The following is a 27,299-nucleotide window of genomic DNA, read 5'->3' on the forward strand; positions in this document are numbered from 1 at the left end:
CAAGTTTGGGGAAAAATCCAAACCCGACACTGAGGCTTCAGTATGGTTTCTTCTTCTTGCTAAATTAAAAATAGTAAATAATAAACGCATCCTGACTTTAGCTGCCTACAACACTGCATTTAAAAAAAATCATCATGACTGTGTGCTTCTGGATTTGAACAGAAAATTTGTCTCTGCCACTGACTGGAAAGGCCCCTGGCACTTACACAGTACCAGTTTGTTTCAGATTCACTTTACTGAGGATGATTTTCTTTTTTATGCATTTTTCTTATATACACACAACCCCACACATATATATGTACATGTATTTATTTATATGTAAACAGATATGTACTTTTTGCTTTATATATATGTAAAATATATTATCAGGGAACCTGGTTAAAACTCAGTGCAGCCTCAAATCTGTCTCAGTGTTTCTTAAGGAGTTCTCTCTGCATTTACCTCTAAGAATTGTGATTATCCTCACTTGAAGCTCCTCTGTTTTCACCTCCCATTTCTGTTCCTGGCATGATTTGGCTGGCACCTCTGACACCTGATTAAGGCGGCAAATCTGTTTCAGTATGTCCTTTCCGGATACTTGGGACAATATTAGTCTCACCTAACTTCAAATATCTAGGACAGAGATTTATGCTGGTCACTGCCAGCTCCTGCTACAGCCAATGAAGAGAACCAGTCCCTTCTAGAGACCCACCCCCTCTGGCTGTCCATGTGCCATTGCCTTCCACTGACAAGGCAGAGAGCCCTGGTTCAGATGCAAACATCCAAATTGGCGAGATAAATTCCACTGTCTTAGATTTTTATTAATTCCCCACTATTAATATGCTCAAGGTCACAAAAATGTACATTTTCACAATTTATCACTTTCAGCTGTAATGCTTTTGTATTCCGAAACACAAATAATATGTAAGTCATTAAAAAGTCCACTACAAAAATACATACTTTTTTTGGTATGTCTGTTTGTACCAAAACAAGAATAAAACAGACAAGTTTATTGATAACTGTAAATGCTCCTGTTGATGCAAAATAGATAACAATACTCTACATTTAAGTATTATAACTTTTTCCCATGCAGAGCAGAACCAAATCTAAAGTAAGAAAATTATTTCATTCAGTGAAAAAACTTCCTTTTAATAAATAAAGTACTTGCTATGCAGGTTTTGATGAGATGAAATTATTACAGCTATCAAGACTTCTTATTTAAAATCTACAAATCATTCAACAAAACTCGAACTTTCAGGAAACAAGACATCTACAATGCAGAACTCAGGTGTTTGTATTTATAAATATATATATATATATATATACACACATATACACACAAATAAAAGGAGTGTAAGGAATAAAATTGCTTTCCTTTACACAAAGGAACTGAGCACTGTCCACTGACTCCAAGCATGACCATGAAGAAACCTCATGCAATTGCTTTAGCTCCTGCAGGCTTTGTTCACATTTTTGCTACTGGCATGCATTTTATCCTGCAGGTTTAAAAAAACAAACCTGCCTGTCCCCATACCTCTAGGATAAGGGGAGGCTTTGTTTCTTAATAAATCCCACCCACCCTCTTCAATACAACCATTAGCCTGGGGATTGTAAGCTTTTCACAAATATTTTGTGAGATCTAATACTTCTTCAAGTTAAGGTCCCTTATTTTGAAATAATCAAAACACATTGATTCTTTTAGAAAACAGAACTGAGCAAAATGTTCCATCTAGTAAGGTAAATCTCATTTACTTGTCCTGGACAGACTTCTTTAAACACAGAGGTCTAAATTAAAGATAGCAATTCTAGGCAAGGAGATTAATACATAATCTGAGGACACAACATGTTTGCAACACTGCTGAATTCACATAATCCACAGAAAATTACTATTTTCTGAAAATGCAGTGTTTGTGCATGCATTCCATGCACAACTTTCTCAGATTACTTGCAAAGGAAATCTTGGCAGGTAATGTTGAAATCAGCCCTTAAAGGATTTACAAGTTGACAAAAGCCATACGCAGCTACTGGGTCTAACTCTGTTGCGTGTGACCTATTAACGCTGCCCTTTTTACCTCAGAGAAAGCAATGTACTTTTCTGACTTACAGAGGAGCTCTTCCGTTCATCTGGCACAGCATTCTCGTGTGTTGATTTTTTCCCCTCTGTGTTACAGTTGTTCACCTTCAGGTATCGCTGCTGGGCGCAGACAGGTCCGTTTCCCATGTCTGAAGTAAGTACAGCCTGCAGCTGCTTGCTCTGCCTGTCCCTGGAGAGAGGCGTTCCAGCAACAAGGGAAGCCAAGTGGATTTGAAGCAGCCATGCAGAGGCCCCAGTTTATACCCTCCCATCCCAAGGCAATGCAAGTTAAATAGCCTGGAGTATAAACTGTGGGACCCCGGGAGTTGCTTCCTGTGTGATTCATGCTCCCTAGCTAGAGACAGACAGGAGTAGGGAAAGGCAGTCATTGCTTTAGGCACTTGAGTTTAACCCATCCATGGATGTCAGAGTAAACCCTTCGGCTAGCAGTGGAAAACCCAGCATGACCTTTGCCTTCATTGTCAGGCAGTCCAATTTTTCTTGTCTGACAACCCTCAAATGTTGTCATTTTTTTGCCCCAGACAGTACAGCAATATATTTTATATTTTTTATGGCTGACTGATGGTGAACTGGGCTGCAATGGGAAAGCAAAATGTTTACACAATAAACCCATAAATCATTTTGTAATCATTAATGAGCATTCTCAAGATTTTACTGCTGCTGATTAGAAACCTAATTCACTGGAATTGGTCACTCACTATATTATACAAAGGAAAAAAAAAAGTCACTGGTCCTTCACGTTCTGAAAAGGGGGATGTGATAGTAGCGGTCATCCTCAGTCAGGAGAGAGATCTCATTCCATTCCCTTCGGTATTCATCTGGATAGTTTACTTGAAATTCCTCAGTATTAAACCTATGCAGTCTGTAAACTCGTATCCTTACTTCAAGTAAGTATCCAAGAAGAAACAGTTCAACCTAAAAATGAAAGAAGTCTGTAAGACATTTATTTCTAGACTTTGAAAACTAAACTGGAGATAATCCAAGTTAAGGCAAGTCATTTAGCTTCAAAACAGCAGACAAGGAATAAAAGGGGGTCCTTTTGCGAGTGGAATAAGAAAATTAAAAGTTTGAGGGCATTCCCAACAGCCCTTCCACTTCTCTTTTGCATGGAAACATTCCTCCTCCACCTGACACCATACAACATAACCTGCTCCCAAGGCAGCTCACACAGCTTATTGGGGAGTCAGAAAGAACTAGCTGTTACCAAGATTGATACACCCTGATAAAATGGGAAGCCTGCCACCTTGTGATCACTTGCTACATATGGAAAACATAATAGCAAAAGGAGAAAGTTTCCTGGTACTTCACATATATGAAACTGGAGAACTGGCATCTTCATTGATACTTCTTGCTGTGGATTGCTTAATCCGGAAAAAAGGTTTGGGAAAAGTTCATATCCTTGGGCATAGCCACAGACCAGAACTTGTCCAGTTATAATCAAACTGCTCCTAAAGCTGACTGCATCATGTAACAGTTGATAACTGAAATTGATTATAAAAAATAATTTAAACCATTGGAAAGTGAAACCATATGCAAAGGGTAGTGGGGAGTTTAGATGTCAGCACTTAACTCCTCACTAATTATTAAATAGGAAACAAAAACCTTAACATATAAAGGTGAATACTCGAGTTCTTATTACCTACTCTTAACAGACATTAGATCTCACCAGAACCAAAGGGTGGAGAGAAAAAAGAGTGATGCTACAGGGTTTGGCATAGTGGAACAGATAGGAAAAGCAGAACAACAGGTCAAAACAGCATAATCTAAAATTATTTTACATATCAAAGTTATTATTGTTCTAAACTATGTCTTATTGACAGCCTGTAGCACTTTTTGGTCCAGTCTTACTACATTTTTTTTCCTGGAAGGCTTTCCTAAATCCATTTCCTCATATCTCAAATTTTAAAAAACTGGCCAACCAGCATGGATGGTGTATGATAGAATCACCTAATCACTACAAAGATAGAATAAGTTTTGTGATTTGTTTTTCATTTATATCCTTACCTGGTCTAGGCAAATAGAGTCACCTATGGAGTTCAGATGATTCATCATGAAACTCAGAGGGTCAGATGAAGAGTCACGAGCAAAGAGAAGGCTAAAAAGGTTGTGTACGGGTTCTTCCCTGCTCTTTATCTGCTCATAGGCTTCAACAACTTCATAGAGCATGATGAATTTTATGGCCTCGTATAGTTTGTATTCCTTGCTCTCATCAGAAAACAGTGCATTACACAGGTTTCCTCTTTCTTCATGATCTCTTGTGGCACTTATTTCAGCCCACTGGAAAGCACACAAGAATATTAATAAAATTATTACAAATTCTATTTGACACACAAAAGATTGAAAAACAGGAACAGAAGCGTGGTCTAAGTGTAAAGCATCTATTAACCAACACTGCCCAGTCCCAACAGCATTTGCAGGCAGCAGCCCCCAGTGCGACCAAGGCCAATGGTTTGAGGTTCAACAAGGCCAAGTTCTGGGTCCTGACCCTGGGTCACAACAACCCCAGGCAGTGCTATAGGCTGGGGGCAGAGTGGCTGGAAAGTGGCTCACTGGAAAAGGGTGGAAAAGTGCAGGTGCTGGTCAACTGCAGCTGAACATGATCCAGTGTGTGTGCCCCGGTGGCCAAGAAGGCCAAGGGCATCCTGGCCTGTATCAGCAGTAGTGTGGTCAGCGGACCAGGGTGTGGTTGTCCCCCTGTGCTTGGCACTGGTGAAGCCACACCTGGAGACCTGTGTTCAGTTTTGGGTCCCTCACTATGAGAAAGACATTGAGGGACTGAAGCCAGTTCAGAGAAGGGCAGTGGAGCTGGGGAAGGGTCTGGAGCACATCTTACAAGGAGCAGTAGAAGGAGCTGGGGTTGTTCAGCCTGGAGAAAGCAAGGCTCAAGAGGAGATCTTATCACTCTCTGCAACTACCTGAAAGGAGGGTGTAGCCAGGTGGGGGTCAGCCTTTTCTCCCAACTAACATGTCATAGAGCAAGAGGAAAAGGCCTGAAGTCTTGCCAGGGGAGATTTAGATTGGATACTAGGAAAAAATTCTTCATCGAAAGTGTTGTCAAGCATTGGAACAGGTGGTCCAGGGAAGTGGTTGAGTCACTGTCCCTGGAGAAATTTAGAAGTGTAAATGTTGGCACTTGTGGGCATGGTTTAGTGCTGGGTTAATGGTTGCACTTGATGATCTTAAAGGTCTTTTCCAACCTAAATGATTCTATGACAATGGAGCTGGGAAAGGCAGCAGGGAACCCTAACCCTGTTAGTGAAAATAGGCAAAAATCCATCTCATTGGCCAAACACCATCTTTATAAAAATAAAATGAAGTTGGGAGCTAGACCTCATGCCCAGTAACAGCATAATCCATCACAGAGTTGCTTTGAAACAATTTTTTAATTGCAAGGATTTATTCATTCTCCTGACTGGAAACCTTTTTCTTTAAAAAAAATCCAGTTTAAATGCTTCATGCATATCCTTTTCATGCATTTAAACTGCATTCAGCTAAAAGAACTACAACAAGCTAAAAATAAAAGCCAAATAACCCAACACTGGGAAATGCAAAGAGCAACCAAAACAAAATCATAACTGCACATAACCACTACTAGGCACACCTCAGGAAGACAGGCAGCTGTCACTTTGGCACAGCAAAGGTGCAGGCAAGGGACCAGATCTCTCTTTTAATTCCCTCTTTTTCTTACTAATGCTTTGTTACCAGAGCTTGTATTAGTCTGTTTGGGGTTTGGGGGGGGGTTTGAAGTTAACAATTACTATCACTGCAGATGCACAGAAACCCCGGAGGAGCTCAAGAAAGGTGCAAGGTCTTGACAGGCCAACTCTTTATCTCTGTTTCAGAAGGCTTTGGGGCTACTAAATCTCCCCAAGTTTTAAATACATAAATAAGAATTATAGTCCTGAGTTGGGAATTATGGCAATCTGGCAATGCTGAGCAGAGGGGGCGGTGAGGCTGACAGCTCTTTGCAATCAAGTGCTTAAGCTTACAGAAAGAAATTGAAGCAAAAATGGATAATTACAACATTTAATGGGGGTAGAAGCAAAGAAAACACAATAGTTTTAGAAGAAAACGCACTGTTTGTTTCCTCCTTCCCGTCAGGGGAGGGAATCCAGAAGCATCTCATACAGCACGTTTATTTTTAATCAAAATGATGAGATACTGCGGGAGCCACTTGATATCAAGGGCTAGCTGTGGGAAGAGTGGCCTCCTTAACTTGCAGAGGACTCCTGAGTACTTGCCCCAGTGGATCACCAAAAGCTGGATTCCCCTGCAGTAGAGGTGATGGCCTTCCCAGCAACTCTGCAGTCTGAACCTGGGAGGGAGGCCTGACTGCCCCACAAATATGTAACCAGGAGCAGTTCCTTAACTCTGTCTGAACCCATTTCTCAGGGCTTTTATTTCTCCCAACCATTTCCTAGATACTCACATTTGTCTTTAATGCCTCCATACATTTGCGCAACTTCCCAAAGGCATTGGGACCTGTGTATCTTTCTGGCCCAAAACTGTATTGCTGAATCCAGTTACAACCTTGAGAATACAAAAGCTTTTCAGGGAGCTGGGAAAAAAACAAAAGGCAAGCTAATCATAACCATAACAAGAAGTAGAGTATAAGTTTATATAAACTTGTCTACATAGAATTTACGATGTGGTTCTATCAGCTGTTTGTACAGTTCAAACAACCAAGTAAATGGACCTCACAACTCAAATGCTGTGAAGGAGGATCCACTTAACTGCCAGGTCCTTAAGAAACTTTTAAAACAGGGACAGCCAAAAAAAAGATGAAAATATGCTGTCAGCAAAATATATAACTCACACTTTGAAAAGCTGGATACTTCCAAATTCAGAGAGGTATTTAGGATTACAGACACCTTCCAGTCTGCACACACACCTCTACAGGCAGCAGCTATAGATCCCACCTCCCTGCCACTATCTCCTGCTGTAGCTCCTGGAGCCCAGGGCAGGATTTCTGCTGCTCCAGCAACACAGCAGCTCCCAAGTGACCACTGAACTTTGCATGGATGTGGATGGGGAGGATTCAAATAACCTGTTGTGTTTAGGGAGTGACATCTAGCAGGATGGCAGTAACATTCATCCATTCACTTTTACTGTTGGTTTTTTTTTTTTTACATCATTTAGACTCCTGTTCACATTGGTGTATTTAGATCAGGGACAGTTTTTCAATTAAATGTAGTTCAATGGGTTTGAAAAACTTCTCTTTAAATTCTGATAACGATTCTCCACTTCGACAGCCAACATATCACTTTTCACACTGAACAGAGCTTCCTTCTGCTGTGCATGGATAGCTGAAATGTGTTCATTTAGGAAATGAATTTTACCTTCAGTATATCTCTTTCCTTCATCCACGAAGGAAAAGGAATGCCTTGGCTGAATATCTGAAAAAGCACCGCTCTTATTACACTATAGTTGTCCCTCTTGAGTTGTCTCAGGTATTTGATATGACAGCTTCTATACAACTCTTCATATGCCTAGAAAGAGACCAAGAAAAATTAGCAATAAAAACATTAAATCTTGGAAAAAACCCATGTTGTTTGAAGTCCAATTCCAAACAACTCATAAGAGGGAGCTAGGGGAATGAGAGTGTATGTTTTTAAGATTTATATACACAAAAATGTTAAACACCATGTTTTTGTAAACACCTTAGACTGGCGCTGCCCCTTAAGAGCGATTCTGCATTCTTTCCAAACCCAGCAGCTTGTTCAAGTCTCTGCACTGCTGCTACTGTAAACATTCACATGGTCAACCAAATTACAGCAGATCAGCAAAGATTTCTGTGTCATAACAGCATTAACCTCAACTGCTTTACAATTTGTACTGACCTGTGAGATGCAGCAGCAAAAGGGCAGGAACAGGTATCTGGAGAAAACTCCTTTTGGCAAAAACATCTCCTTACATTGACCTGAATCCATCGTGCAACACTGACCTGAGGCTGAGCAGATCTGGGAGCTCTGTGCTGAAGCGGACGGCCCTTGTCCAGCTACACACTCTGCATTACCTCTGGCTGCCATCTGAGCCCTTGTGGAGACAATTCTGAGCAATAAACTGGCAGAGAATTAGGGAGAGGACTCTACAGTCCCACTGGCTGCTCTATCACTTCCAGTTTGCTTCCCGAAGGGGACAGCAGGATGGTCTCAATCCCTCATCCTCTTTTATCTTGGTTGCCTCATCACCACATCCCACCACCACTTCTCAGCTGCACTCTGTCCCCTTACTCTTACTGTATCAGCGGAGATAGTAAGCCTACAGAACTCTTCCTGCTGGGGGAGCTTCCTGCTGCTTCAGCAAGGTTGAGGGCCTCAGAGAACGCTCTTTCTGGATGACCTGCCTTATCAGCTCACCATCTAGGTGGACCACATCCAAAAGAGGAGAGCCAGCACAAAAGAGCGAGAGGGACTGCTTAGCTAGAACAAGGCGAGAAAGACAAAGAGACAAGGCAAACATGGGACTGCCCCTTTTGGAGACAGCAAGCATGTTATGCTGGTTAAGGATCTCATAAGATCTCATCCTAAAATGTGCTCCTTTACCATGGCAACTTCTAGCTGATGTAACCAGACATCCACTGGCTGCTCCATACACAGGAGTCTCCTTTTCAGGTCTGGTCATCCAGAAGGCTCATGGATTTTCTGAAAGGCTTTTTGCCCAGTATGGGCTTGCAAATTTATTAGAAGTTCTGCTGTCTTTTGTTACTTGCTCCTCCAAATAGTTTTCAGCCTCGTTTGTTGTTCTGTGAACTTTTGGCACTGCTGTGTTCTCGCATTTAACATGGCAAAACTGGATCTTTTCTCTGTTCATCACTTGAGCACAACTCCAGCTTTTTGAAAACTATCCTCTTTTTTCTACAACCTCCTTATGCTACTGTTTATCCTTAACAGCTTCTTTTTACCCTTTAAGTCCTTCTTGGTATGCATTTGCCCTGTGATTCTGATACCATGACCTAAAGCCACATACATGTCAAATACACTGGTGCAGTCAACTGCCTGTCTTGCCAGCAGCACCCTGTGCAGGGGAAGACACAGGCACAGAAGCACCTGGGCTGGGGTGCAGAGCTGGAGCAGAAGGACTGTGCCCAAAGGCATGGGATGGCCACCATCCAGCACCCCAGCTCCCTGCCTGCTGGGCACCACCCAAGCTGGCACAGGTCAGATGCCAGCTCCTGCCCTGCCTGCCCCCAGTTGCAGCTGACGATGGTGGAGAGGGGAAGGCTGCCAAGCATGGATCTTCAGAACTTGGAAGAGAAATGGATGTGGTGCTTCCTTCCTCCCTGGAATAAGAGTTTTTACCTTAAATCAAAGGCTGGCAAAGTGACAGTACCTAAGACCAAATTATTTAGCACTGGGGATGATTTTTCCTGTTAAAGGTCGCTGGTGCTAGAAGAGGGAATTCAGAATATACGCAAGACTAAAACCTGATCTGCATTTTGACCTGTACTACTGCACTCTTTATTTAGACCCATGTTCATGCTGTCCCTTTTGCTTTTCATTTAACTAGCCAGTGTAGCAGGCTTTGATAGCTGCTGCAGCTGTTTGCACTGGGAGTGCTATTCCTTTCCCAGGTGCTGGTTCTCCCCTGTCTTCATGCAGAGATTAAAATTTAACTCTTACCTCCCTCATCTGTTTGGCCTGCTTTGTTTCTCCTTTCCATTCTCTTGCACTATAACCAAGTAGATCAACTTCTGGCAGCACACTGAGATTCCCTAAATTGAGATTGATTCACAGATCAGTTATGTTCTGCTGTTCTGCAACTGAAGGGGCGTTGCGGGGGTGATTAATGAATGTGGAGTGACAACAAAAAGCTTACTTATGAGTTTCCTCTGAAGATAGTTGCTCCACCTGAAATATAAATGATAGAACAGGTGTCAACAAGGAGGTGTCAATGGTCAGTATTTACTGAAATAAGCAACAGTGTGGAAGATTAAAGTCTGCATAATAAAAACCTACCATTTCAGTAGCCGTGCTAAAAAGCTGTATAGCCTTCTGCAATACCAAAAAACAGTGGTGAGCAAAGTCATGCTTAACATTAGCTGCACTTTCACTTTTTGCCACAGGAGACACAAGGATTCCTTGCTGGCTGTTTTCCAGGACCACACCTCATGCCTTCCTAAAATAGGGATAAAAAGAGAGAGGGAAGAATCTTAGCACTGTTTTGAAGTACTTGTTTCTATTTGTTTTCTTACAAAAAGAAAGATCATTCAAGTATGATACCACTTCAAATGAAACACAAAACATGACATGCAAAAGATTATATTTTACTTAATACACATAATTTATATACTTAGTTCTCCGAGGTTTAGGGATTTGGGTGCACATAGTTCACATTTCCATGCTTTTCTGCACACAGTGAAGGCTACATATATAGTTAAAATGGAGTCACAGGGGGACTGGTATCAAAGACACTGCTCAATAACAAAAAAACCCCAAATTACTTTTGTTTACTTCAGCATGTGCTGATCTAGAGACCTGTACTGTCATTATTTTGTCTCTAAGTCATGGCTTTAAAGACCAGGGGTTCCTAGGACTTACTTGTAGTCAACAAATGGGCCATATAAGGCAATATTAGCTGACTAAGCATCATACGACTGCCTGGGGAATTAAAGGAATGCTCCTGCCTCAATTTGGGTAAGTTTAGGGTCAATTTAAAACTCCAGAGAAAGATCCTCTCCAGGGATTTGGTAGAAAGAAGCTCAGGAGATCATCACGAAGGGGGAGCATGCTCACTGTTCTTCACAGACATAAACAAGGACAAGATTCTGTCGCGCCCTTGGCATTACAGACAAGGTTAGGGAAGGTTACAGTTTTCTGTTGTTGAGAAGAAGACCTACAAGTGAGAGAGGGCCTGGAATCTAAATAGTTGACAAAGGCAGTATCTGCTCCCTAAGTGAGAAATTTGTCCTCTGGAAGAAATTTGAATATAGGAAATTCCCAGGGCTCATGATGAACAGCTGCTCTGTTATTAACTTATTTATTGATTTAGTACAAAACTTTAGGAGAACTCAACTTTTTATAAAGACATCCGCAGAGAAGGCTGAAAAGATCCTTCTCCAGGGAATCTACAGAGGGAATTACTCATTCCACATAGTTTTATGTCAGCTGAACTTCTGCTCCTCCTGGCTTTAACAGGAAATTTAAGAGGGGCTTAAGTTTTCCAAGTAAGTTAAGCCCATGCACTGTGGACAACAATCCAGTCAAAGAGTTATATATCAATTCCAACCTTAGCCACAAGATAAACAGTGATGCACTCATTTTTATGGGCACTGTTGCATGTATATGGAGCACTGCTTATACTTGGCTTTTCCCAATAATCTGTTGTTTGAAGAAGTTTTATTACAAGATGTTGTGCTAGTCATCTGGTGATGAGACCCACACCTCATCTTGCCCATGAACTAAAAGCAGGTCAAGAGCTGTAAATAAAAAAGTGTCAACAAACTGTTAACGATGTTATCAGAGGTGGGGTTGGGGTGCTAGTTCTGAAGCTCCAGAAAATGTTTATTATTGATGCCAAGTAACAGACAACAAAACCTCAGGTGTAAGTTTGGAAATGGAAAACCTCATGGAAAAACCAGATACTCCCACTTAAAACGCACACACACATATACACACACTCACACTTCCCACTGAGGGACACCAGTGGGTACATTCTCAATAAGCACACAAACTTCTACCTAGAGAACAACTGAGAACTAACAATCCCAGCAGAATCAAGCCATCACAATTTCTTCTCTCTCTTCTGTAGCATAAAAGTATCAGCACTGAAAAAAACCTCAGTGGACTGTGAATAACTGAACCTTCTGTCAACTAGAACGGAACCTGATGGCTCACAGACATTGTTCAGCCCATAGATCAGTGGGTATTCTGGATTTACACTGTTGTATGCAAACCAATGATGACCGAAATTAACACCAATTTAAATACACAGTATCAAAGGGAAGTTGCAGCAGACTTTCATTTCATTACTTAAAATGACTGTATGGCCCACTCCCACTTTTGATTCTGAACAAACTGGGTCTATAAAAAAATTAAGAGCTGATCCATCTGTTAAAATTACATACTTTGCATTATGGAGTACCAAGAAATACATGTGAATGCAAAATTTCTTCCTTCAGTCCTTCTACAGGCAGAAAGATGAGAGCTCCACATCAGCTTTTACACTGAATCAAGCAATCTTTTGAAAACGTTTTGATGGTAATAATCCTGAAAAAACCTCAGACTATTGGAGTTCAACAAGCTCTCTTCCAATGCACATGGTTAACAGGTGCTTGAGCAACTGCTCTTGAAGGAGTGCTGGGAAGCACAGACTTACTGATTTCCATCAGAAACACAAAGCAGTGTCAGAGAACACAAGATAATCAAATATTGCTCACCCATTTTTATTTAATATGGGGGATTTATAAATAGGTATTTCCCTAATAGAAAGCCTAGTGGGTGATGGGAAAACCTGCAAACAAGTGGTTTTGAGTATTTTTGCTACACTTGTATTGCAGCATACCTTGGACTTCATAAACTTTCCCTCCTGTCATGGGAAAGCTGCTGTTCAAACAGCACTTTGTGATTCAGTTAATACTTTCAGTGCTTATGTCACACTTAGAAATTAATTACATTTTTTACTCAAGTAAATGACATTTAGAAGTAGCAGTTGGATTGCAAAGTACTGCTGGTAAAAATACATCATGAGCATAAATTAAAAAAGGTGGCAGCTTAAAATAGATCTTTCCACTCCCCCTCCCTGCACCCTCCAAAATTCTTCAGAAACCAATGAGCAATTAAATTAATAACACATTAGTGGGGGGAGTAAAATAAACCCATAGATTTTTAAAGCAAATCCATCCTCTGGGATATGGACACAATTCATCCAGTTCTTCAGGAGGCAGTGCCAGGAGCATTTGCTGCTGTGACCAGCTGCTGGGCTCCCATCTTCTTGAAGACTGACTGTGAGCATCAGTATAAAGACAGGGAGGCCTGACTCTTGCCATGCAGAAATTTGGAAGAACAGAGGCTGAACAGTGCTGGAGTAGGAGCTGATAGCAGTGTTTATCTTACAATGCAAGTAGTTCACCATGCTTTCTTTTCATGCCACATCAGCTTCCTGCTAGTGCCAAGCCTTAAGCTTTTTCCCTCCTGCAAAGTCAGCAGGAGAGACACACAGAAGAAGACAACCAACAAAAGAGGCCATAAAAAAGATAAGTAAGAGACACCTGCAACATGTTTCATTCTCAAGTAACTCAGGAAGAATCTCTAAAGGATTTGCTTCACATTTGACACTCTCACAACTTTTTTGGAAGCTGCCACCTTAAATACTCATAATTGACAAAATGCAAAATGTCAGAGATCAGCTTGGGAACTTGTAGAGAGCACTGTATGCACTACTGAATATTCCAGCATGTCTGATGGCACATTCCCCCTTTACTTTTTTTCTCCATGCCGTTAACAAGGCCATCAGAAAGATAACAGAGCATCTTCCCAAATTAAAACCTGACAGAATGATTTCTTTTCGGGACATTCCTCTTCACCCTCTTTTTGGTACTGAAAGCAGGACACAGGACTTGTCACCATAAAGTGGCCAGGTTTCATACTCCCATTACACAAAACTATGTTCCTAGTTCCCTAAAAGCAGGTATACCCTCATTCAAAGAGGGAGGCAGAATGTGGGACCCCTCTGTTCCAGCCATCCTGCTGCCCACCTGTAGCATTCCTTCTCCCTCCTCTGTTGGGTGCAGAAGTAGGCAGGGAGACCCCTCAACTGAGACATGCACAGCTTGGCATGGAGATCCAAGTCTGCCTGTGTTCATGGTGTGCATGCAGAGTTCTCTTCACGTTGTTGCACATTGCTTTTTTCCAGATTATACACCATCAATACCAAGGTATGTTACAGAACAGGCTAAGTCCCTCTTTCAAGGGAAAACAAACAAACTTACCCTTATAGAGCAAGCACAAGCATGATGCACATGTGTACAAAGACTTCAACTGAATGAGCCAAGAGGAAGACACAGAAAAATTATTATTATTAATTTTTCAAATTCAATATCTACAAAAGATTATATCCCATTAGAGTTTAGAAAACAGAAATATGCCTTTTTAAGTGGTGCCAAGAGATTACAAACTCTTTGATTTCCCAGTTTATTATCAGCACCACACCAAAAACATAAAGAATACTGAAAACAGATCAAACACATACCAAGATATGTGGGAAGCACTGCTTAATTCAGTAACTATTTCATTACAAATCCCTTCCTTTACAGAGTAAAGCAACGTCAACTTGTTAAGCAACATTCACCTGTTCTAACAAACAGGAGAGATGAGGATCTCTCCTTGGTATAATAAGAAAAAGAAAATAATTTACAGACAAAGATGGTAATCGTCAGTGACTTATTAAAAGTTCAACCATGTCTGCTGATCAGATCTCTTCTAATAAAAAAAAAAAAACAAACCAAACCAACAAACCAGAATCCCAACCCCAAACCATACCTAGAATCACACAATTATCTAGCAAACAGAATAGTTTTGGTAACACTGAGGCCCATCAGTCACAAGAAGGGTTTTATTTGCACAGCTGTTCTGCATAGGGCTGTCCCAACTGCCCTCTTAGCTCTCTCAGTCTTCTTTCAGAAAAATATAGAGAATATAGAGCTGGCAGCCTTCTTCGGACCCCCTGATCATCAACAGGAACTGCTGGTGTTAATGCATCTATCCAGCTGGGACACATACTTATTCCTACTGTGCAGCAACAACCATAATGTGTTCTTACCCACCATGTGATCATCTAAAATATACCCTACTAGAGCTACCTTTACAAAACCAATTTCAGCTATATAATCAAGGTATTAATGCATGCCTTAGCCTGCACATACCATTTCTCTCTACAAATGCCTATGAGAACAAAAGGAAAGTTCAATTCTTCATTTCCTGTACAATTCAGCTTCCTTTTTAAGGCACAGGGTGCTTCATCCAAGACCTTCAGATGAATAACGCTTAGCCACACTTCCATTTAAGTAAGAAAAAACATGAGAGAAGCCTTCTGAGAATTTACAGTCCAGAATACTGAATGAGAAACACATGAAAAGCATTTCATGCCATTAAAAAACCATGAATCTCTCTAAAACGGTTATTTCTGAGTTAAGAAAAAAAAGAAAATAATAAAATAATCTTTTAAAGAAGAATCCTCTGAAATCTCTGCTACTGTTTTTTCTTAATGTGGAAAAAAATCTGTTCCCATCCAAAATTGCTATTTAATGCCTGTACACTTCAAACAGAACTTACGTAAATGCACTAAATCTATTATTTGAAAGAAGCCCACTCTAAGAATTCTTATTCTGCCTGCTGCAGAGTTGCATGCTGAGTCATTCCTAATGCCAGTCATGGTTGTTTCACAATTTTCAAAATACTTTTCTTTTTCCTTTTTTTTTTTTTTTGCCATGCTGAATCCAAACTGACAGAATAAAGGAAGTACTTTCCTCCTGAACATCTTAAATCTAGCTGACAAGTATAAATACCTTGGGCTTTTTATGCGGATGTGTCTAGATAACTGAAACCTGGTTAGGGGGGGAAAAAAGAAAACATAACAATTATTTTCCTCCTCCTGATTTTTAAATCTTGTTTGCTAGACAGCACAAGACTTGTACCTACCACCCAACCCTCCAAGAATGCACAGTCATTAGGTGCTCAGGAGGCTGGGGATACCACAGGCAGCATCCCTCCTGGTTTCTCCAGGCAGAGGTCCAGTGGCAGCTGCCCCACTCCTGGGATTCCCCAGTGCAGGAAGTGTCCCTGGCCCTGCCTGGATGCTTTGTAAGCACATATCACAGGACAGTCCAAAAAATTTTAAGCTACCTGTTAATAAAAAGTTATCCCAACTGGTATCCAGGAAAACAGCAGGATCAAGTAACCCATGACAAACAAAAAAATCAACTCTTCTGAGCTTGTTTACTGTCCAAGGAGAAAGCCAGGCCCCTCTCAGCAAACTACATCCATGTCGCTCATCATTCCCATCTCTGTACAGGGTCTGACTGCTGCACCCCACAGAGATTTTGTGTCTGTCTCCAGAGCATGGCCCTCTCCTAAGTGTACCTGATTCTGTGTGCAGGCCATGCAGAGCTGCATATTTTTCACGTGGATTAGTAAATACAAATAATTTATAATTAATAATCACAAAAGGTTCCTATCTCCTGGTGGTACACCAGATCACAAAGCTTGTGCTTCCTAAGCAGCTATGTGCAGAGGTTATTCCAGCAATGTTATCTGTTTCCTTGGGAGTTTTACTTTGTGTCTTGCCCTCCTTCCAAGACAGATTAGAAGCACAAAGCAAGGCCAAAGAAAGCAAAATATAAAAGCCATCACCCTGAATGCAAATGGCAGAAATTGGTCTTGCATCTCGTTCCCCCTGCCTCTCAGTGTCCAGTCTAACAAAAGCCAAAACTTCAGCTTTATTCTGCAGACCTCGTGGTGTTTGTATGGAAGCAGCTGGAGTGTTTAAACCCTGCTCTCTCTTCATCATTTCAAGGGCAACACTTTAAAACTGGCATATTTTAATTAACTCAAGCACACAGGAGTCCTCTGCCTTTTTGTCAAGAGTGCATTACCAGGCACTTCTGGCCTAAAATCTTAAGCAAAAAAGTCTTGTTGAAAGGTAAAACTGACTGCATCAAGATAACTTACATTTCAGTTACTATCACTCAGTGTAATACCAAAGTCATAGCTAACAAAAACATTTCATAAAAATGTGATTCAAGAATATTCTGTGTGGGAGCTGTCTACTTGTAAATGCACATTATAATTATTAGTAGTATTATTATGCATAATAATATCACTTGTCATTATTGTCATTGCTAATGCACAGTTGGTATTTTTACAGACATTTGGATGCAAGAGAAGTTTCAAACGAAGCACTCTAGGCATCAGTTGCAGGGATCAAGAGACCAAAGCTCCCTGACACCTCTGCATTTGCACAAACTGCCTAAAAGCTGGACAGTTATGTGGGAAGGACTAAATAAAATACGAATCATGCAGCCCTGTAAAATATAGTTAAGTATGACCCTGCATACTGAGCTCTTTTTCAGGGGCTGGCACTTGGCAGAGGCATAACTTACTTTCACTTGTAAAGTAAGAAAATTAAATACAGGGTACTGGATAGTTTCTGACGTGGAACCCAGCAGTATAATTTTTAAAGTTCTTCATTTATATGAAATCCCCTATTTTTAAGGCCTTGGCCTTTGGCAAGAACATCACAGCTGAAATTCATGTGCAGGAAATGACACAAAATGAAACCAGAATTGCAGGACAATAAACATATCTCCAAGCTGCTCACAAACAAGCCCATGGCACGGTGCTGTGCTCAGAGCAAAACTGGGGAAAATGGGTAGGGCTTCTCTTTGTCGTACAGACAGACCTGAACCAAGTTTTTAAGTTTGCAAAAGGCCAATTTTGCACAAACTCAGCAATTAAAACCTTGCTGACCATTCGAGGGAGGCAGTTCTGCCCTCCACTGTCGTGAGGCCCCACCTGCAGTACTGCATCCAGTTTTGGCACCCCCAACATAAGAAGGATGTGGACCTAATGGTGCAAGGTGTTGGGGTCTCTCCCCCTGCCATGTAGCCTGGGAGAGGGGCCCTGAGGGCACAGACACGGGGTTTCCCTGTCCCTGCTCAGCCTCGTTCCCATTGGTTGGTTTGTGTTCCCTGCGCGGGCAGAAGGACCCTTGGTCCCGTGACTGGAACAGTTCCTCGGCAGAGCTCCGGCCTTGCGGCTGGAGAAATAAACATCTCTGAAACAGCTATCAAGAATCTGTCTGTCCGTATATATTTCCTTTCCACGGGACTCCTGGTTTGGTATATGTATGTTGCAGGATCCCCACTGCAACATAATGGTGGAGAATTGTGAGCAGAACGATCCCCGATCCCTAAGCGACTGATTTGTGTGAGTAAACCCTGGAAACTTTGGATTCCTCTTCTTGGTTTTGCTTTGCTATTCCATATCTAAACTATGGAAGAACCGTGGGAAGACTCTTGGCTTTCAGAGCCGCATATGGACATTTATCTCAAACTTAAAATGATTCTTGAACAACGATTTGTAAATTTTAGCTTGATTCAAGCTCAAAAAGAACTGAAACACTTCCTGGCATGGTTGTTTAAGAACTTTTTCTATGTTTCTTGGGATTTAATTCTTACCAAGGGCTTTTGGAAAACCGTTTGGACACAGTTAATACTGGAGTCAAAATATATGCCGATGGAAGAATATTTTCGTGAATATTATTTAGTTACCGAGACTGTTGAGCAATGTCAGCTGTGTCCTGGCGAAGGGAAGCCTGGCTCAGGGACCGTGCGGCCCAGGCCACGTGCACCGAGCGCTCTGCGAGCAGCAGCGAGGCAGTTCCCGCGCGCGGGCGGAGCCACGCGAGCCGCAGTGTCGGGGCTCTGCCGAGGAACTGTCACAGTCACGGGACCAAGGGTCCTTCTGCCCGCGCAGGGAACACAAACCAACCAATGGGAACGAGGCTGAGCAGGGGCAGGGAAACCCCGTGTCTGTCCCCTCAGGGCCCCTCTCCCAGGGCTACACGGCAGGGGAGGGACCCCAACAGCAAGGTCCACAGAGGAGGCCATGAAGATGATCAGGGGGATGAAGCACCTCTCTTATGAGAACAGACTAAAAGAGCTGAGGTTGTTCAGCCTGGAAGGCTCCTACAAGACCTTACTGCACCTTCCAGTAGCTAAAGGGGCCTACAAGAAAGATGGAGAGGGACTTTTTACAAAGGGATGTAGTGACACGACAAGGGGTAATGGCTTTGGACTGAAGGAGGGCAGACTGAGGTTAGATATTAGGTAGAAATTCTTCACTGTGAGGCTGATGAGGCACTGGAAGAGGCTGCCCAGAGAAGCTGTAGATGTCAAATCCCTGAAAGCATTCAAGGCCAGGTCTGATGGAACTCTGAGCAACCTGTCTAGTGAAAGGTGTCCCTATGCAAGGCAGGGGGGTGGAACTAGATGGTCTGTAAGGTCCCTCCCCACCCAAAATATTCTATGGTTTCCCTGGTGGCAGCTGACCTTCAGGCAGTGCCAAGCACCTTGCCTTGACGCTGCTTTGCTGCACAAGATGCAAGGGCAGACTTGATGATGGTCAATGCCTCATGGACATCACATCATATCAAGGCACTAGTTTGATGCTAAGGTACCCATTTCTCACTTTCATAGCACTGTTTACCCAGCATGACTACCGTGCCCTGGAAACATGAACGCTAAACACTTAAAATATGTGGGAAACCCCAGCAACATATTATATATGGACAAGGAACCAGAGACGGGGTCCTGCTGAAGACCACGAGTGGAACTAGCAAAAGGACCAGAGACTGACCATACACAGCCACATCTTGCCACACTTTTAACCCTCCACCATCACAGAACATGGCTCAAATAAGACAACACAACTTTTCTGCTCAGTCTACAGCATTCTCCTCAGAAAAATGTTTGTTTAAAGGAAAGTGTGGGCAGTACAGGTTGCCTTGTTTGACACATCCCTCTGCACAGGTACATAGTGGCATCTGTCCTCACTGGTGACATGGGGACAGGAGCTAGAGACACACTTCCTCTCTCTGTCAGGAGATTCCAGCATGTCTCCACAGACTACAGAGAAATCCCAAGCATTTGGGTCTGGATCTTGAGAATGCCAAAAATGTACAGTGTGTAGAGCAGTGAAAAAATGAGAAGAAGCTACAAGCACAGCATAAGGCTGAAAAGAAACTAAAAGCTACGGACTTAAAAATTTCTCAGAAAATTAATGAAGAAGCCTGTAGAAGTTTTGAAGTATTTTACAATGTTTGCCTCAAGAAGTGGTCAGCAGTATCCTTATTTCCTTTTTGTTCTCACTTATGCTGGGGAACAGCTGTTTCATGCTTTTATGTTATCAGGCAACAGACAGCCCAACCATGAGTTTTACTGTTCATGGGAAAAAACCAAACTTTCCATCAAATCAAATTCTGTAATATGCAAACTAACACCTCAGAATTGGTACAAGATCCCTAGCAACAAACTCCCCTCTTAAAACTGTCAGTGACTGCTGTTACATTGCTGCAGCTGAAGAACTGAAACTCGTGTTTTCCATCATGAAACGCTGACATTTTCTCTAATAAGTAGCTGTTTCTCTGTCTTTCTGGAGGGTACAGCATTGTTGTGTCTGATCCAGATCACTGCAACCACGCACTGAGGAACTGGCATTTGCTATGCCAGGAATCCCATGAACAGAGCACACGGGCAAAGTTCCCTGGTACTGCTACAGGCTGGCACCACGCCAGCTGCATCACCCCCAGAGTGCGGAAAGGATGCCCTGTGTTCACCGGGCCTTCCCAAATTCCATCAAAGCAGAAAACAGAGCCTGAAGTGCCTCAGGGCCAGATGTCAGACAGCAACTCAGATTGGTGTTTGACTTAGAAGAGTACTAGAACTCTTTTAGAAGTCAGACTGACATAAAAACGCCATTAGAATATGACTTATGCAGCCCAAAGGTAATTTATAAAAAATAAATTCACAGCCTAAAACAAGAGCAGATTAAGGAGCTCCTCAAGGTAAATTTTATGCCATTCTAATCACACCCAAATTTAGTTATGCAAGTGTAATGAAAGCAGTGTGATTGTATTACCTTTTGACTCCTGAGCACTGGTTATTCCCTGTGTTTTTAAAACAACTAAATTATACCCATAGTCATCTGCCCTAGGACAGTTTGGCACCGTGACTCCCACAGTTCAGCGGTGCTGGGTTGGGAGGTGCAGCAGAGGTATTTCTGAAATCTCAAGCTCATTTGCCTGGGTAGTCATGCAAGATCAAACATTTTCAAACATTAAGCTCAAGAAAAACTGCATACATTTTTGAAAAACCCTTTAATGTTTGTTGTCTGATAATGCTGGTAGATAAGATGAAAAGATTCAACTGGAAACTATATCAAAGAAACAAGGTGGACAGAAAGTCTTGATGCTGAATGGGAAATTAAGACCACCTAGGCAGGCAACATGTTCCAAACAGTTAAACAAAGTGAAAAAAACCCTTATATCCAAAAATGGCAAAAAAATTTCAGAGCTACAAAAATTTAATTTTTTTTAAATTCCAAATACAGATACTTAACCATAAAAGCACTTAGATTTAAATGCTGACCAGCATTTTCATGCTGCTTTTTCCCTTCAAAACCAATTCTAATACCCTTCACCTGATAGTGTTTTAGACAGACAGGCAAAATGGCATCTTTTCCTCTTACCGTATGGAGACCCCCTCAGCTTCTAATCAAATTATTTGTCCACTAGCAAAGAAATGAAATTCTTAAAGAAGCAAACTTCACTAACTACAAAGGAACTTTCTGAGCCTGTCATTTCTTCCTGTTTCATGTATTTTGCCTCTCTGTTTCATCACTTGCTGAAACTGGAGCGGGCCAAAGGACGGAAGTGGGAATAACGGTACTTGTGCATACTAGCAATGGAGCAGGTAGCACCATGCTAGCTTGAACTCACTCACTAAATACCACAGAAATCTGGTTCTTTCTCCACTGCAAAAATGAAAGTATAAGCTGCATACAATTTGTACAGCTCCTTCAAAAGGAAGACAAGCTGGTTTAGTAAGAAAGACAGTGCAATGAGAGCTGGATGAGTAACCATCAAAGCAGAAATGTATCACAGAATGTACAGTACAAAAGCAAGCTAGCAGGGCATGGTCTCTTCAGTCTAAAAGATCACTTCTCAGTGACATAAGAGATCATAGAATCACAGAATCATTTAGGTTGAAAAAGGTCTTTAAAATCAAGTCTAACTGTTAACCCAGCACTGCCCAGCCCACCACTAACCATGTCCCTAAGTGCCACATCTACATGTCTTTTAAATATCTCCAGGGATGGTGACTCAACCACTTCCCTGGGCAGCCTGTTCCGATGCTTGAACACTGTTTCAGTGAAGAAATTTTTCCTGATATCTAATCTGAAACTCCCCTGGTATGACTCGTTACTTGGGAGAATAGATTGACCCCTACCTGGCTACAACCTCCTTTAGGTAGTTGTAAAGAGCAATAAAGTCACTCCTGAACCTCCTTTTCTCCAGGCTAAACAGCCCCGGTTCCCTCTGCTGCTCCTCATACGCCTTGTGCTCCAGACCCTTCACCAGCTCTGCTGCCCTTCTCTGGACACACTCCAACACCTCAGTGTCTTTCTTGTACTGAGGGACCCAGAATTGGACACAGGATTAGAGGTGTGCCCTCAGAAGTGCTGAGCACAGTTGGACAATCCCTGCCCAGCTCCTGCTGGCCACACCATTGCTGGTACAGGCCAGGATGCCCTTGGCCTTCTTGGCCACCTGGGCACACGCTGGCTCGTGTTCAGCCATGCCTGACACCGAGGACCACCTGCAGCTGGCCCCTTCCTGGGTCCTCCTGAATCACACCTGCATTTATGAGCCCCTTTTTCCTAAACCTTCACGCTTCTGATGGAAACAGAAGCCAGTCCGCAACACGTAAATCCATAGTGCACACAGTAAGGAAAAAAAATTGCCGCCCCCGAAACAAACAGCCAAGCCCCGGCCGAACACCCGAGCTGAAAGCGGCGCACGCTGTTGCTTTCAAACCACGATCCCCACGCAGGTCGGCGCTAACTCCGCACCCAGGACACAGCAGTTCCCCAGGGAAGCTCAGCCCGGCTGGCACTCCCGGCATTTCCCCGCACACCCACGGCCGCCTCTCCGCAGGCGGTGCCCGCAGCCCCCGGCCCCGCCACCACACGGGCGGAGGGCACACCCGGGGTGGTCTCGCCGGGATGCCCTTAGGAGCAGCTTTCCGGGAATCGCGACTTCTGGAAAACAGCCCCCAAAGAGTCAAGTGGAAAACAAAATGGGGAAAATAAACAGCAAATATAGCCAAACTCTCATCGCGACTTCGGGGACCCTCGGGGACCCTTCGGGCCCGCCCGCCAGCCCCGCCGCGCCTCACCCGCTCCGCCGCTCCCCTGCTGCGCCTTCCGGGCTCCAGCCCGGCTGCAAAGGCAGCGCCGGCACCGCCCGGGGCGGGGATCCCGCGGGGCCGCCCCGCTCCCGCTCCCGCTCCCGCTCCCGCTCCCGCTCCCGCTCCCGCTCCCGCTCCCGCCCGGCCGTGCCCGGGAAGCGGCGAGGAGGGATAACCTGCTCTTCCATCTCTCGGCCTGTCTCCCCGCGGAGTTCTCCATTTCCCCAGCAACCCTTGTCGCTCCTCCGCCAGTGGGATACAGTTTGTGCTTGGGTGTCACACTACGCTGTTTTACATTTCATAGCAGCATGGAATCATACAATGGTTTGGCCTGGAAGGAGCCTTAAAGATCATCTAGTTCCAACCCTCTGCCATGGCTAGGGACACTTCTCACTAGACCAGGTTGCTGAAAACCCCATCCACTCTTAACTCTTCCAGGCATGGGGATGCCTGAAACATTTCTAGGGATCCTAGTTCCCTGAATGGAGACCAACACCATCATCACCTGTTTGAAATCTAGCCATTATATGTAAACACAACTTAATAACTTTGAAGTTGTTGGTTGGTTTTCGTTTTTCCCCTATCATTAAATGTTGATTTCCTCAACAAATCACTCTTTAACAAGATGGAGTGCATTCATCCAAAAAGAAATTCCTCTTTGCCAAGTATCTTCCCTTATAATGGGCTTTTATGTGTAATTTCTCCCAGATATGTAGAGAATTTGCATAGACTGGTGTACTTTCTTTTCTGGTTACATATTAAAGAACAGTTTTCTTCCATCTCAATAAGGACTTTGCAGGAAAAACAGAAAGGAATTGTGATGGTCCAAACAAAGACTTAAACTTTTACAGAGTTACAAGCAGTTTGCTCCAGTACAAAGCTGAGACAAACTTACACAGTCTTTTTTTATTGGATTTTGTTTGTGTTTGTTTGGGATTTTTTTTCCCCTAAAATATCACAAGATATTAAAATGGTTGAAGATCAAGACTTTTCATGAAACAGCGAAGAGATTTGTACTGCCTGGCATGAATATCAGATTGTTTCTCCCTCCATTTCAGTTAATCTGGGCAAGGAACAAAATAGGCAAAACCTGCTAAATATTGGTGTGCCAAGCATTCACTTAGGTGCGCTCGCAGAAAGCCAGACACATTTATCCATGTAAAAGAAAATCTAGGCTTAAAACTCAGCTAAAAATAGCGAAAGCAAATAGTTGACTTAAGAGGCCTAAAGCTGTCAGTTGTGTAACAGCACTGTCTGCTACTCCATCAAAAAATCCATCCGGAAAAAAAATTTCTAAATGCCACCTCCATGCCTCTCCGCAGCATCGGTTACCTGGTGCTTTCTGTCTGGACTAGCAGATTGTGTTTAATGTAGCTGTGTCTCAGGAGCTGCAGCTGAAAGAGATGCTGTCAGGATATAGCTCACCTGAGTATAGTATCCACCTAAGAAGGCTCAAAGTGGCTGGAATTTATTTCTGAGCCACATCTTGTCTGCAGTTACCACATACTTCAGCTTCCCTTTCCAGCTTTTTTCTTGCCTTGGCCAGGCCAGTGTTGGTGGCAGTGGGTGGTTTAGCATTGCAGCTAAATCCAGGTTTGCCTCTTTCTGCCTTCTCTTAACCTGTGTTAGGACTTTAGGATTTAATTGGTGATCTCTTTGTGCAGGCAGGCTTGAAAGTTAATGTTTATCTGGCTGCTGACTCATCAGAGGAGAGAGATGGAATGTATAGTACAAATGCTACAGATCAACCGCCGTATCCGTAGGTCCTTCCCATTTCACGGCTCTCTGCTCTCACCTCCGTGCATTTATTGAGCACTTCAGTGCAATCTGGAGAATGGCCTTGCCCTCTATGCATGGGAATAAGCTCTGGGGCAATCAATCAATCAATCAATCAGAGATAACTTACTTGAAACTCTTGAGAGATTTTTTTAAACTAACACTGTCCATTGTGTCTTTTCTTCCACCTTAAGCTGTTTCTGGACCTCTTCCCTGAGTCACAAAGAGCTCTCTAGGACCTTTTTCCATTTGCAGGCTTTGGCAGGAAAATGTTGTCTCTCCTCCTTGTGAGTGAGATGGGACAGCCTCTACCTGCCTCCCTCCTTGGCACGGGATGTATGCACCGCTGTAAAACTGAGCCAGGTAACACTCCTGCACTGTTGGACTGTCTGTGCGTGCTGTTGCTGTTAGTTGAATGTGGGTTAGGATAATCCTTGAGAGAGCAAGCAAGATCCAGGTCTGAGCTGGGATCAACAGCAGAAAGGGAAATAGCTAAGTGGAAGGCAGTTTCTTTTACAAACTTTGCAAAATTGGAAACATGCTGCTACAAAGGTTCAGAAAGCTTCAGAAAACATCAGCTGCTCCAAAATGTTTCAGAGAATCATAGAGTGTTAAGGGCTGGAAGGGACCTTGAAAATCATCTAGTCCCACTGCCCCTGCCATGGGCAGGGACACCTTTCACTAGACCAGGTTGCTCAGAACTCCATCCAGTCTGGCCTTGAACACTTTCAGGGATGGGACATCCACAGCTTTTTTGGGCAACCTGTTCCAGTGTCGCTCCACCCTCACAGTAAAGAATTTCTTCCTAATGTCTAACCTAAATTTCCCCTCTTTCAATTTGTATCCATTCTCCCTTGTCCTATCACTGTAGTTCCTGACAAAGAGTCCCTCTCCAGCTTCCCTATAGGCCCCCTTCAGATACAGGAAGGTTGCTATGAGATCTGCACACAATCTCCTCTCATTCAGGCTGAACAGCCCGAACTTCCTCACCCTGTCTTCCTGGAGGTGCTCCAGCCTTCTTATCAACGTCATGGCTGTCCTCTGGACCTGCTCCAACAGAACAATGTACAGAGACAGAGAAGGCCTTACACAGCCCATGCATTCAACAGGTTTCAGCAGAAATAGTGCATCCTCTGCTTTCCGTCTGAGTAGGCAGCAGCTCCGCAGGGACAAAGGGGCAGCTCCACGGAGCTCAGACTGGAAGCAGCCTAAGCTGGATTCTCTTCCTCCAGACTTCCTGGTCATGGCATTTTGCATATGTTTGTGATACTCAAACAAGGCTAGGTCCTCATGGCAAAGTTCTACTGCTTAGGGATATTTATGACATTTTCTTCCTTTGGGGGAGAATTACGAATTTTCCCACAACATGAACCTCCAGGCTTTTCTGCAGGTCATGGCATTTCCAAGCTGCAGCCATGACTGTGACTACCTCCCTCTGCTTGTACCCACGTGAGACTGCACAGCAATTACAGCAAAAGCTTATACTGAAAGCCATTGCTAAGCAAGTGTGAAGACATTTTAACCGTGTCTGTTTAAACCCACAAATCAGCAGCCAAAGCAACTGCTATGCTCATCTGAAGGTGAGCAGCAGAATTACAATCATGGCACAAAGGATGCAACAATTCAAAACGAGTGCTGAGACAAAGGCAACAGCATCCAAGCCAGTAAAAGTAGGAAGCCTAGACACAGAACTGGTGACAGGCTCCTCCTTCAGTTTTTCAAGCCCATTTTTAACAGTCAAGAACCATTTCCTTGTTTAACATAACTTATTACTACTATCAAGGTCAGGTAGCCAGACACATAGGTAAAAGTAGTACCCATGCAGCTGTAATCAGCAGCACAGGATTTTTCTCAGCTGATCACCAGCTTGTTGACATGCTAAAATTTATACCACAGCAATATGATCTTACCAGCACTTCTCTCTGAGCTAATTCTGCTTCGCTTTTCTTGTTCAGTGAAGTGGTCTCTGTTCTTGCTGGCCTTTCTGTCATGTCGCCTCTGCATCTCCTCTCCAGAGTATCAACCCCAGCTGGATTTCTCTCCCCTGACTGCTTTTACTGGGGTTAGAAAATGAGTCTCTACAGACTCAGCTCGTCTTCACAGATCAACAAGCTGTGAAAGGATCTGGCTTCCTGTTTCATTTCCGTTGAAGTTTTCAAAGTCACACAGGCCGTCTATGCTTCTCCATATCCAAGCCACAAGAAGAAAATTGAGCATAACTCAGCTGTTTATAAAGGTCACACTGCTACATTCCTCTGCATCTCCCAAGTTGCTGCAGGGATGGAGTTTGCAGGGTGTTTTTCAAACTGTGATGTACCACCCATACATGATCTCTATCTCAGCGTTGTCCACAGAGAGTCACAGCCTCTCCCTTTCAGCTCCAATGCCGTGTTAGATTGCTAAGCTCTTAACATTACTTATCATGCAATCAATGTGACTTCTGTAGAAACAGTCGGACCATGAAGAGGAAACAGGTGGTCCACA

At 43.1% G+C, this 27,299-nt stretch overlaps 1 protein-coding gene across 3 annotated transcripts; it reads right to left on the reverse strand.

Annotated features, from left to right (window-relative positions):
- Nucleotides 1–779: 779 nt before the first annotated feature.
- On the reverse strand, nucleotides 780–26,908 carry OTULINL (OTU deubiquitinase with linear linkage specificity like). 3 transcript variants are annotated; one of them, XM_032117803.1, is made up of 8 exons: nucleotides 26,726–26,908; nucleotides 10,033–10,192; nucleotides 9,893–9,924; nucleotides 9,697–9,788; nucleotides 7,414–7,563; nucleotides 6,504–6,632; nucleotides 4,079–4,351; nucleotides 780–2,989 (listed from the first exon to the last, which is right to left on the reverse strand). In XM_032117803.1, the coding sequence occupies exons 1-8, from the start codon at nucleotides 26,817–26,819 to the stop codon at nucleotides 2,810–2,812; spliced, it is 1,110 nt and encodes a 369-aa protein (XP_031973694.1). In that variant the 5' UTR covers nucleotides 26,820–26,908; the 3' UTR covers nucleotides 780–2,809. The 3 variants fall into 3 exon arrangements, with proteins under 3 accessions (XP_031973694.1, XP_031973713.1, XP_031973703.1); XM_032117822.1 differs by lacking the exon at nucleotides 26,726–26,908 and adding an exon at nucleotides 23,216–23,263; XM_032117812.1 differs by lacking the exon at nucleotides 26,726–26,908 and adding an exon at nucleotides 23,028–23,126.
- Between the last annotated feature and the right edge of the window lie 391 nt (nucleotides 26,909–27,299).

This window comes from Corvus moneduloides, chromosome 1, assembly GCF_009650955.1.
Source record: "Corvus moneduloides isolate bCorMon1 chromosome 1, bCorMon1.pri, whole genome shotgun sequence".
NCBI lineage: Eukaryota > Metazoa > Chordata > Aves > Passeriformes > Corvidae > Corvus > Corvus moneduloides.

Coding starts and splice junctions, on each gene's coding strand:
- OTULINL (XM_032117803.1), bottom strand. CDS start 26,819: ATGCAGAGGCGACATGACAGAAAGGCCAGCAAGAACAGAGACCACTTC. Junction 10,193..26,725: donor TAGCTCAGAGAGAAGTGCTG/GTAAGATCATAT, acceptor TCCCTATTTTAG/GAAGGCATGAGGTGTGGTCC. Junction 4,352..6,503: donor TGGAGGCATTAAAGACAAAT/GTGAGTATCTAG, acceptor TGTGCTTTCCAG/TGGGCTGAAATAAGTGCCAC.